The 12389-nt window shown below is 41.6% G+C and overlaps 1 protein-coding gene and 1 long non-coding RNA gene across 2 annotated transcripts in view; both read right to left on the reverse strand.

The window, feature by feature from the left end:
• Positions 1 to 1614: 1614 nt before the first annotated feature.
• Positions 1615 to 4045, reverse strand: LOC136885416 (uncharacterized). The gene is made up of 2 exons (XM_067157940.2): positions 2811 to 4045; positions 1615 to 2261 (listed from the first exon to the last, which is right to left on the reverse strand). Exons 1-2 carry the CDS (start codon positions 3541 to 3543, stop codon positions 1615 to 1617), a joined length of 1380 nt encoding a protein of 459 aa, XP_067014041.1. The 5' UTR covers positions 3544 to 4045.
• A 505-nt stretch (positions 4046 to 4550) lies between these two features.
• The window catches only part of LOC137503007 (uncharacterized), a 652903-nt gene continuing 645064 nt past the window's right edge, over positions 4551 to 12389 (reverse strand). The window contains exon 3 of the long non-coding RNA XR_011018984.1: positions 4551 to 5888. This is a non-coding gene — a long non-coding RNA (uncharacterized lncRNA). The remainder of the gene's footprint in view (positions 5889 to 12389) is intronic.

Consider the following 12389-nt stretch of genomic DNA (forward strand, 5'->3'; position numbering starts at 1 on the left):
GATGACAAAAATAATGTACTTTTGAAATGCACATTATTTCTAAAATGCCAGGGATATATTTCTCACGAGTTTCCAAACACAACTTTGAATCTCTATTTCTTAAAACAAAATCATCATGAATATTGTCAATAATTACCTTGTGTTTTATTGGACATGATCTCATAGCGACTTTTTAAATATTTGTATTTCTATTTGCTTCACGCATCTCCATTGCAAACTTAAGATATGAACTCGTGCAATCTAATCGGGAATACGTTTTTTTAAGTTCATGAAATCAGGTGATTCACTGATTCCTGAAAGTTATGATTTGTTATTTAAATTATCATCTCTGCTGTTCTTATACAGATTATAGTTGTGGACCTTCTAAACAGTCTATCTCTGAGCTGTACTAACACATTCTAACTTAAGCAACATCGGGCGTAGTCAGCATCTGGAATGACGTGTACTCTTGGCTGCGGAAAAGAACAGATACATTTTACGCGTCTGCTTGTCAGCTGGGAAATAATCACCCTTCCAATCCCTTTTTCGTACACGTGGATGAAATTACTGAAATAAGTCGTGGGTATATTTAACTAGCACAACATGACAACACTGCTCACGACCCCTTGCTGACTGAGCCGTTTTCTCTTTTTGTGTCGTGCATGATGCACTGTTTCCTTCGGATACATTTTCGCGTGCTCCACCCCCTGTGGGAGGAGCCGATAGAATAACACCCATGGTTATCCCCTGCCTGTCGTAAGAGGCGATTTAAACGGAGGGCGGTTGGATGTGTTGGTTTATGACTGCGGGGCCCTCAGATGAGTCCAGGGATTGCTTCCACTTGCTCTTACTAGGCTCCTCACTTTCATCTATACTTTCCTACCCTCCTTGGTCAACTTTTCTGACCCCGAATGTACTAGGTTTGCGAATCCTATCATTTTCACACCCTTCATGGCCCTTATCTTTCTTTCAACGATCCTTCATTTTTCGAAGTGTCGGATCCTTTCTATTTCTTTCCTCTGATTATTGTTGATATAGGTTTGCCCAGTTGTACTTCCTTTTGAAACAATAATCACTACCATCCATGCTCCAGTTAACCGCCCTGAGGCTGATGCTGATTGCCTGAAACGCCCTACATAGCGCTGCAGAGATAGATTATTCAGAAGATGTATTTCGTTGGCACAGCTTTGTACTGCGCAGATTTTCACTGCTTGGTAAAATACCCTCCCTTATTTAATGAGAAGTTTTCGTTGTTTACACGAACGCCTGAATACTGTACATACCTTGTCCCCTATGAGCATCTCTCACTGTGCAAGACATCGTTCATCTTCTACTGGTAATTATCTAATGATATGAATCTTTGAAGTTCCTTGCTGTCATTCTGCATGGACTTTCCCTACTGTACCCAGTAACCATACTATGCTATACCCTACAGGTGTGTCCATTTTTAATGTCCTCCCTAATGCTAGCTCGTTTTCCTAACGTTACCTCCTTTCGCGTGGCGTACTCTGCTCGCTTTGAGAGTTAATTATCCTATTATTGAAATTTCTATTTAATTTAATGTCAATTTTTGTTGCTACATATTTTGGACGCGAAAGGAGGTACCGGAAAACAAGCCATAAGCCACCTCCTTAGTCAGATTTGAGTTTGATGTCTTGATAACAACCTGTTCAACTCTTGGAGTTCGTGGATCTCGTAGTTATTGTTGCCGTTGGAACCTCGTGGCTGTTTGGTCCTCGTCGGTTTACCAGTGTCCTCCGAGATGATAAGGGCACAATTGCTGTTCGTGTCTGAGTCAGTTCCATCGTTCAGGAGGTTCAGGTGTCGTTGTGCTGCAGTGCTCACGTGTAGCGGCGTGGTCTGTAAGCTGTCCGGAGGTTGGAGCAGCAGGAGAGCATTACCGCCGGTTCCTGTGGGAGGGGACTGGTGACTTCCTCCAGTGGTACCAACCTGCACTGACACCAAACCTCCGTTACTGTTTTCATGATGGTTCATGAGTAACGGTTGTAAGTGAGGAGTATTACTAGCTCCGCCACCAGGGGAGTGTAATGTAGGACTATTGGCACCACCAAGTTCCGTTAGGGATAGTTGTGGAGGACGCATTTCACCTTGTAAGATTTTGATTTTTTGTATCATTTCTTTGATTTCGTATCTCAGAATGCCTACGAAGCACAGTTTTAAGAACGCTATCACACAGTAGCCTAACACAAAGAGCACGTCCGCACTTTGACGTAACCATAGTAACAAACTGTCCTTACAGCCTGTGGCGTGAATTTGGTCGTCTTGGAAAGTACTGCAAGGCTCCTGTATTAACACTGTGCTGGATGACATCGTTGGACTGGAAGATACTTTGTTCGTATCGGTATGTACACGATTTAAATTAGAATCTGAGGAAACAACATGACTTAGAGAACCATTCTCCACTGTTGCTATTGTACTGGTGGTATTTGTAGACGATCTGGTGGTAGAAGAAGCGATGGTAGAAGTTGTAGAAGTTGAAGATGACGATGTTGAAGAAGACGAAACGTAGGACGCCGATGTGGATGATGGCGGCAGTGACGACGTTGCTGTTGTTGTAGAAGTTGATGGAGAAGTGGTAGTTGTAGTAGTAGTAGTAGTAGTAGTAGATGTTGTAGTGGAAGATGATGTGGATGTTGTTCGCAAATTGTGGAAGCCTTTCAGCGCATTATGTCTCAGTTGTTTTTGATGTTGCATCATAGGTCTTTTCCTAACACTTTCACCGCTGTCCTCGGTGAGACAACAGCTGTCTGGTACGACACCTTGATTGCTTCGTACGGATTCCATGGACCACAACCAGTCGAAATTAGAACTTGTTGCAGTGCTACCAACAACACCCGTTCTATTAACAGTAACAACAACACCACTAAAGTCCTGAGCACCATCCACGCCGCAGCACTGGTAATCTCTCTGCAAGGCATCCCATAACGTCGTGAAATCCGCATCCACACCATATTCTGCTGCGAGGCGTTGTTTCAGTGTTGGCCTTAAATCAGAGCATATTTTGTCGAACCTAAACACCCAGACGATGCCTACAATGGCATCTCCAAACAGGAGAACCAGCAGGAGTAGCCAATACACGTTCAGCAACCTTTCATTCAGACGTAGGGCACCTAGACATCCTACAACCTGCAGCAATCCGCTTTGTGTCGCTAAAGCCAAGTATGCGTACAAGAAACTAGGTTGGTACAGTGATAATCCTGGCACGAGATAGCGTCGTGGATCTGCTACGACGATTTTACCGGCGACTATAGCGAAGCCCAAAACACTTAACAGAAGAACAGCATTGCATGTGTATATCCAGAGGCGATAATAACGCATTGCCTTAGCATTACAGCTCATGCGATGCTTGGAGGGCGAAACGATGTGGTGTGACGTCAGAAGGTTTATCTGAGGCCGCACCTTCGGAGGCGGCCGTGGAGGAGGCGCTGCACTCGTTGTGGACGACTTTTCTTTCTCTGTCGTGGTCGGAGGCGCTGTCGCTGTCGTCGATGATGGAGGTTTGTAATGCTGCAACGGCGAATGCTGAAGTAGCATTACCGTCATTTGAAAGTTGTGATGTTGATGACTTGATCATTAGTGATGACAGGGCAGCATTTAGTACCCAATGTTAGCAAAAAGGTATGTTACTTCCGGTCAGTGTTTTTAGAGAATGCTATAATTACTTCCTTTTTCTACTGCATGCTGATGAATTTCTGGTATCTGTCTTTTAAGCATAAGAATACCCTGTTTCTTTAAATTGGGTTGGCTTTTACACTGCAGAATGTTCCTGAGTTTCTTTTGGGCTCCATTTTTTGTCGTTTGTTATTAGGTCTGGAATGATCCTTTCTGAAGAAGGAAATTAGAATACAGAGGCTTATCGAAGGTATTTTTGTCTTTAAATACCCTGATTCTTCCTTTTCATCTCGAATTACTTACGAAGTTCCTCTTTACTTTGGTCGCCAGTTTCTATCTAAAAGTTAACTTTTGGTTATTATTTTTAGTATCATCAGACTTTGGCATCATTCCTTTAACAGTGAATATTTATTTGTTTGCACAAATTGTTAGTTTTGCAATGGATAATAAATGTTAATGCTCTTCTTTCACTTAACCTTGATTTTTCATCCGAATGAAGTGCAAACCAGTTGCTTTTAATTGTCGAGTTAGTTTTATCACAAATATTAGGACGTTCTGTACTTTTGTGCTTGTATATCTGTGGACGATACTGTTAACTTCGTGACGTATTAGCTTCCTTTGTACTGGATACTTAATACAATGCAGTCAGAATATGTGATAATATTTCACCCAATTTTAAAATTAAATAATCTCTTGTCAAAGTATTTGCTTCAGATTTTGGACGCGTGTGATTTCGGAGAAAGGACGGTATTTCGTCTGTCAGTGTGTTAATTGGAAGATAATTTGGAGGAGATATCACTTCGCTGTATTTGAAGTAATGTCTGCTGGATTATAAAACACAAGTAATGTACCTTGTTACTTCTTTATAGACTTAGTCGCTTGTGTTCTTGAGGGCTATGAAACTTTTAGTGACATTTTTATATCTAATGCTGGTTTTTGCGCCGGTACATTAAACAAATTTATTTGCGCTACATTATCTTCGTCCTCATTTGTTTTCTATACTTTTAGTACCGTTAGAAAGAATGCGCAGTGACTACGGTTTGTTACGACCGCGATAAGAATTTTTATGACCTTCTTTTATGACTATATATTCACTATTATAAGGAAAACAAAAATGAGTCTGCTGTCCAAAAGATGAACTACTTTGTATTCTAAAAATTGAGTACTTAATATTTTTATTGTGAAAGCTCTCATTGAGTTTAGAATTTCACGTCTTATTTTAACCCCTCTAGAACTTTCTTGTCACGGTTCACCGTTTTTGTTTTAGGTGTACAAATGCACATGCTGGTCTTCGATTTGTGTTGCTTATCTTACGTACAGCGATATGTTCCAAGTTCTTCTTTTGTACCTTTGTTCACCTGAGATATGTCAGATTACACACACACTCGCTTCACTTGTTCACACTCGCACTTCGAGGCCGTGTTGCTAGAGAAAACACTTTAGAACGCACATTTAAATGTTAACGTGCCGCCCGCGAATGTATCCTGACAACTGAAGGAAGAGAGGATTGCTATTTGTGTGCGACCTTCGCGGTTAATATCTCATCTCAGTTCTAGAAATACACGCACACTTTTTCTTACGGTAGGTGTTTATTTCCAGTATACTAATGTCTTTGTTTTCTATTTTGGTTCTGTCTATTCTTGGCTAATAACGACGTGCTTTGGGAGATGTCTGCGTTATAAAACGGATTATCTCTATTCTTCCTTTCACCCTACGTTCTTTTCTTTTCTTTTCTTTTCTTTTCTTTTCTTTTCTTTTCTTTTCTTTTCTTTTCTTTTCTTTTCTTTAATAGCGTTCAGAAGTAATGGACTTTCTCACTCGTGTATTAGCAAACGGATGGAAGAAGAATAATTCATCCTTGACACTCGCGAAAATCTGCACACTTTTTTTTTCTGACAAGCCATATTATTTTTGCTTCACCTCTTAATGTTACGGAGCACTTACAGACGAGGTCATGCTCAAGTGACTGGTCTCTCTGCTTATCAAGTAAGATTATTCCCTCGTCTGGTGTATTTACGACGTTCAACAAACCAGCTTGTTTTTCAAGCCATCATTCTTTGTTCAAAGGCTTCTTCTTCTTCGGGACTGGTTACGTCTTCAGTGATGGCCAGGCTGTTACAAAACTAGAACGAATGTATTCTTTGTGTCTCCTCGGGCGAAGAATTTCGTCCGTGTTCTCTCGAGTGCTGATAATCACGTCGTATTCGCTGTCAGCTGTGATATCGTCAATCCTTCCTCAGGATGGTTCGCTAAGCTGTCGAACTCCGTCTCCATATCTGTGAACAATAGAAAACAAACATTGAATTAATATACTAGAAATTTTCGGATAATCGCACCAAATAAGACATAGCCATCTTGATCTGCACAAGAGAGGAGTTATACTTTTGATTGGATTCCAAGAGAAAGGTGCAGAATAACCCGCGAGGGTAATAATAATAATAATAATAATAATAATAATAATAATAATAATAATAATAATAATAATGTCCGCCTCTGTGGTGTAATGGTTAATGTGATTAGCTGCCACCCCTGGAGGTCCGGGTTCGATTCCCGGCTCTGCCACGAAATTTAAAAAGTGGTACGAGGGCTGGAACGGGGTCCACTCAGCCTCGGGAGGTCAGCTGAGTAGAGGTGGGTTCGATTCCCACCTCAGCTATCCTGGAAGTGGTTTTCTGTGGTTTTCCACTCCAACTCCAAGCAAATGCCGGGATAGTACCTAACTTCAGGCCACGGCCGCTTCCTTCCCTCTTCCTTGTCTATCCCTTCCAATTTTCCGATCCCCGCACAAGGCCTCTGTTCAGCATAGCAGGTGAGGCCACCTGGGAGATGTACTGGTCCTCCTCCCCAGTTTTATTCCCGACTCAAAACTCTCACACTCCAGGACACTACCCTTGAGGCTGTAGAGGTGGAATCTCTCGCTGAGTCCGAGCGAACCATGGAGGGTAAACGGATTAAGAAAAAAGAAAAATAGTTTAGTAAATAAATAAATAAATAAATAAATAAATAAATAGGTAAGGTAAGGGTCTATTCTGCCCGGAGGCAAGTCCGAACCTCCGCAGAGGTGTGCCTGAGCCAGAGTTTGCGTACGGTAGGGTGGCCAGTTCCTTTCCGCTCCTCCATTCCCTTACCCCCCTTCAACAGGGCGTGGCAACCCATCCAAGTCTTGACCACGCCCAATGTTGCTTAACTTCGGAGATCTCACGGGATCCGCTGTTTCAACACGGCTGCGGCCGTTGGCATAAATAAATAAATAAATAAATAAATAAATAAATAAATAAATAAATAAATAAATAAATAATAGTAATAATTTATTAAAAAACTATAACTATAATCAATTTAAACAACGTCAAGATCAATTGTTTGGAAGAAATTAAGCGGGATTTAGGAAAAAATAAACGCTACATAGAGTACCATAAGGAATCGTTAAGTCTCTGGAATTCTGGTTGCAAATCTCATATTTGTGGAAAAACCTAAAGAGACGACGGTAAAGCAGTGGAGAGAAGAACGGGAAAACACCAGAGCGAATTAATGAAGAGATTTTGGGAGAAAGGAGGAAGAAAAAGAACAGAAGCCATCAGGCGAAATAAAAAGTTCAAACGCACTCTTTAATTGGGCATAACGAAGAAAAAAGGGGTCCAACTTGGCAGGTTCGATCCTGGCTCAGTCCGGTGGTATTTGAAGGTGCTCAAATACGACAGCCCCGTGTCGGTAGATTTACTGGCACGTAAAAGATCTCCTTGCGGGACTAAATTCCGGCACCTCGGCGTCTCCGAAGACCTTAAAAAGTAGTTAGTGGGACGTAAAGCAAATAACATTATTATTATTATTATTATTATTATTATTATTATTATTATTATTATTAAGAAAAAAGGAAAGAAAGAAAAGAAAGAAAGGCAGAAAGGCTAACAAAGAATATAATAATAATAATAATAATAATAATAATAATAATAATAATAATAATAAATGTGTACGATCTGGACTCGCTCGTTAACTAAGATAACAAACCCCACTTGGTTTGAAATTGGCGTGTCAAGAAGCCGTTAGGCCGGGCACGTCGTTTTGGCCCCGTGCCTATCTTGGCGGATGACGTCACTCCATCTGGATACGCTCCAAATGATGACGTATTGTGATGTCCCCCACGTCCCTTGCATGGCCAGCTGCACTGTTATCTAGGTTATGTTCGGCCACGGAGAGAAACGAGGGTGCATTGTGTGAGGCGCATCTTGAAATGGTTTCCGTTTTGTTTTCTTTTCTCAGTTTGAAGTCAGGCAAACTGCTGGTCATTCTCATGGTCATGGTCGCTTCCTTGTAGATTCTAGAGCTGCAAGGGATTGGGACACCACAGGAGCAGAATTCTCACCCGTTGTGAGTGGGTAGAAAAATGTTGTAAATACAAGTTATAGACCTTTAGAGGGCCCGAATTTTTGTGTAACTTCAACGTGCCAATGAAGGAATTAAATATGTTGTAGTGACAACATTTATATATATAAAATCCCTATTCTGTCCGTGATTCACAGAGATTATGAAGACACGAGACGGTTTCAACAGCTGAAATTCGCACCAGATGTACGCTGTTGTCTATTCTTTACAAGAAAATACAAGTAAACTCTCACAACCAGTAGTTTGTATTTTTTAAAGAAAATTACGTGCCTGTAGCTTCGCTATAGGTGAATGTCAACGAGCCTGGAATAACATAGAAATGGCGACTTATATCGCGCCCGTCGCCATGTTAGCAACGAGCATAAAATGAAAGACGTTAGAGCAACTCACCAATGTGCAGCCAAGGTACACGCATGACCGGCATATTGTTTGGCCTACAACATTACAGACAAGTTACTGTCTGCTATTGATCAAGTTCCTGTGTTTACAGTAAACACAAGGATTCATTGTTATTATTATTATTTGAATTTATTGAAATTTTGAAAGGAGTTGCAACAAAAAATGAAGGTACGGACATAGGAAGAAATTAGAGATCTGCACATAAATGGCGAGAAATTGAAAATGTCAGTCAAATTAGCTCCAGGAGTGTTGCACCACTCCTAACAACTTCAAATATCAGTTCCAGAAGGATTTTATAACTCCATTTTTCCCGCCCCCCTTTTCATTAAGTTTTAAATTACTCTATTGTATGGACCAAAATTAATATATTATAAATGCTAAGGAAAAACAAAGTCAAAGTCACTTCGGTACAGGCCATGAAGGCCGTTGGAGGAGTGGAAGGTAAAGGCTTCCACCATTGTTTTTCGGTGTAGGCTGAGTGAACCTCAGGGCCATATGCAACTCCGGAAGTGGAAATCTCGTTTCTTAAATTTTACGACTTCCTGACGGGGATTCGAACCCACGTCCTTCCTGGAGAACCGAGCACGCCTTTACCGCCTCGGCCAGGCAGCCCCTATTATAAATGCTGTAGGGGCCAAATATAGTCAGTTGCTTCTAAAGCTCACCATTGAAGAACTAGGCCTAAATTGCATTCACATTTCACAAAACCAAATTCCAAAATTTATTTTACAATATTTAATTGACTTTTCCTCGCATCCAAATTAGAATTAATTTTCTTTTCCGAAAGTAGCAGGACTACTTAAAAAACATCAACCAACAGGTTCTGAACATTCTGAAAAGTGACAAAATAACGTATATTAGAAATGACTCCGCAGCGATGATGGTTACGAAGCAGTACATATAGTTCTCTTAACTTTCGTCGTCCTTCAGGCATGCCACCTCCCAAGATAGACGTAACCGTTAGATGCGTTCTCAAATTTTTCTTCACAAGCTAAATGCTACACTCAATAGGGTTCATGAGAAAATTTCGTAATTCCTGTTTCGATTCTATGCAATTTAAATGTATGTAACATGGAAAGTGTAACTTTTGTTCCTACGATATCAGCATACTGATTACAAATTTCCAATTACATTTTACATACTAAATTTTACTGTCGAAGATGGGCTTACATACTACTCTCTATATATGTATGGCCGTCTGTTCCTTATACAGATCCACATCGTTCTACAAATCTGAACCATATTTTGTATACTTACCTTTTAGGACCGTGCGAGTAACTCTATCTACAAGATGTAGGCCCTTTGGCACACTAACATAGGCTAATATAGGCGAAATATCGAATGTGTCGTACAGACATGCACATTAATGGTGTCTCGACATAAACAATCAACACTGCCCCACTCCAGTACTGAAAAGAAGGGGAGAGAGTGAAAGGGTGGTGTTGAAGGCCAATCCAGTACAAAACACTGGGGAAGGGAGTGAAGGGGTAGTGTCGAAGGCACAATGACTCACCTTCTCGCTTAACGCTTTGCTGCATGGACTGCATGCAGACAGCCCGCTACAAGACTTCGTTGTGATCGAAATGGGCACAGTGGCGGATGTATTGAAGTACAGCATTAGGTTACCTACTCGTCCGGCCCAGCGGTGTACGGGGCAACGCGTCCGGCCGCCCCGGGTTCGATTCCCGGCCGGGTCAGGGGGTTTTAATTGTAAATGATTATATCCCTGGCCTGGGGACTGCGTGTTTGTGTCGTCCTTAACGTTTCTCACATTCAACACTCAACACTTCCGTAATTCCAATTACACGCAGGTTCATATATTGTGCAAGTAGGGGCAAAAGAACTCTATAGGTCGACGCCCCGAACAAATAGCATTTTAACATTTTAAAAAAATAAAAGTAACCTACTCTGATAATTACAGTATTAGGAGGTAAAGGAGGTTTTTAACCGAAAATATTTTATACTAGTTAGGAATATTTTGTAGCTGCGTTATATCGATCTACCAATCCTTCTTTACCCCGTTCTTGCCATATTTCTATCCATCTCCAAACTGTCTTAAGACTGCATGGTATTGCTTGTGCTGTTGCTTGGGGGACCATGTGAGCCTCCCACATGCCAATAATACGGCCTCGATTCACCTGTGATAGGACAGGAGCCATCTTATTACAATGTTACAGTATAACGCCGGAATACCCACACTGTGTATTCAGCACTACCTGTTCACTCCCTTCCCCTCCTTTTCAGTACTGGAGTGGGGCAGTGTTGATTGTTTATGTCGGGACACCATTAATGTGCGTGCGTGTACAAGGACGAGACAAAGCTCATATTAAGGCTCGCGATGCGAAGAACAAAACTCGGTGAGGCCCTTCGGGCCCTGAAAACCTTGGGGAGTGGAATGGGTTTCATATACAAGTAATCGAAAATAGTGTCGAATCCATAGGTTTCGGGGTCGAAAATATGAAGTTTTGTCCCCATTGGTAATAATAATAATAATAATAATAATAATAATAATAATAATAATAATAATAATAATAATAATAATAATAATAATAATAATAATAATGTTATTTGCTTTACGTCCCACTAACTACTTTTTAAGGTCTTCGGAGACGCCGAGGTGCCGGAATTTAGTCCCGCAGGAGTTTTTTTTACGTGCCAGTAAATCTACCGACACGGGGCTGTCGTATTTTAGCACCTTCAAATACCACCGGACTGAGCCAGGATCGAACCTGCCAAGTTGGGGTTAGAAGGCCAGCGCCTTAACCGTCTGAGCCACTCATCCCGGCGTCCCCATTGGTAGGGGGAGGGGGTGAGAGGGGGTGAACGTCGTACAAATACAAATATCTCGAAAAGATCCCTAGCAATCATAAGGGAGAGAATGATATGCAAGAATAATCGAAAACGACCAATATTAGCGTCGAATCCATAGTTTCGACGGTCGCTGAGATGTACTGTACACTCGGGACGCCGTCGTTTAAGTACCAGTTCAGCTGCCTAAACATGGTTTTTATTCGTGTCAGAAGCACTTACAATGATTGAAGTTAATATGGTAATAATGCATAATATGTACATGATAATATAACATTGTATTGACAGTTCGTTTACACTTTTGCCGCCCAGAAGTTAGCAACATCGATTGCATTTGGTGTAGCACAAATCAGGTCTTCCAGAGTACATGATGTTGGACACTACATTGGAGCAGGTAGCACGACTCTGCAGTTCGCCACATTCACATAGCGGCGACTCCGTACGGAACCTCCATTTCATCAAGTTGTTCTGCATTTAGTAACACCTGACCGTAATCTATTGAGCGGTCTCTCTCTGTGTATCCAGCGGGACGTTTTTCACAGGGTGTGAGCCATCTCTCTGGGTTGTTAAACCTTGCACGCCAGAGATCAGTTCGGGAATGTTGTGATATCCCGATAAGAGCTTCTGTTGCTCTGAGGAAGCTGTTCCTTGATTTTAGTCCTGGGGTTTCTGGTAGATATGCATGTAAGGGATGTGCTGGAGAAGTTTGGAGCTCGTGCATCTCACGTTAAACATCGTGAGAAGTCATAACTTACTACGAAATAGTTCTTAAATATCAGTCAACGTCACAATAACGAAATCTACAAAGATTCGCTTCACTCATAATTAGATAACAGGTAATGAAAAATGAAAATCCACAGCCTGTTTCCAGTCATTCGACCGGGTCAGGAATGGAATGAATGAAGCCCCCATCTAGCGGCGAGGATAGGAAATGTGCCGGCTGCCGAAGCCTGTCACACTCCTCTGGGGCAATGATATATATATATATATATATTTTTTTTTGCAAGTTGCTTTACGTCGCACCGACACAGATAGGTCTTATGGCGACGATGGGACAGGAAGGGGCTAGGAGTGTGAAGGAAGCGGCCGTGGCCTTAATTAAGGTACATCCCCAGCATTTGCCTGGTGTGAAAATGGGAAACCACGGAAAGCCATCTTCAGGGCTGCCGACAGTGGGGTTCGAACCCACT

The sequence above is a fragment of the Anabrus simplex genome, chromosome 14, assembly GCF_040414725.1.
Source record: "Anabrus simplex isolate iqAnaSimp1 chromosome 14, ASM4041472v1, whole genome shotgun sequence".
In the NCBI taxonomy this organism is placed as follows: Eukaryota; Metazoa; Arthropoda; class Insecta; order Orthoptera; family Tettigoniidae; genus Anabrus; species Anabrus simplex.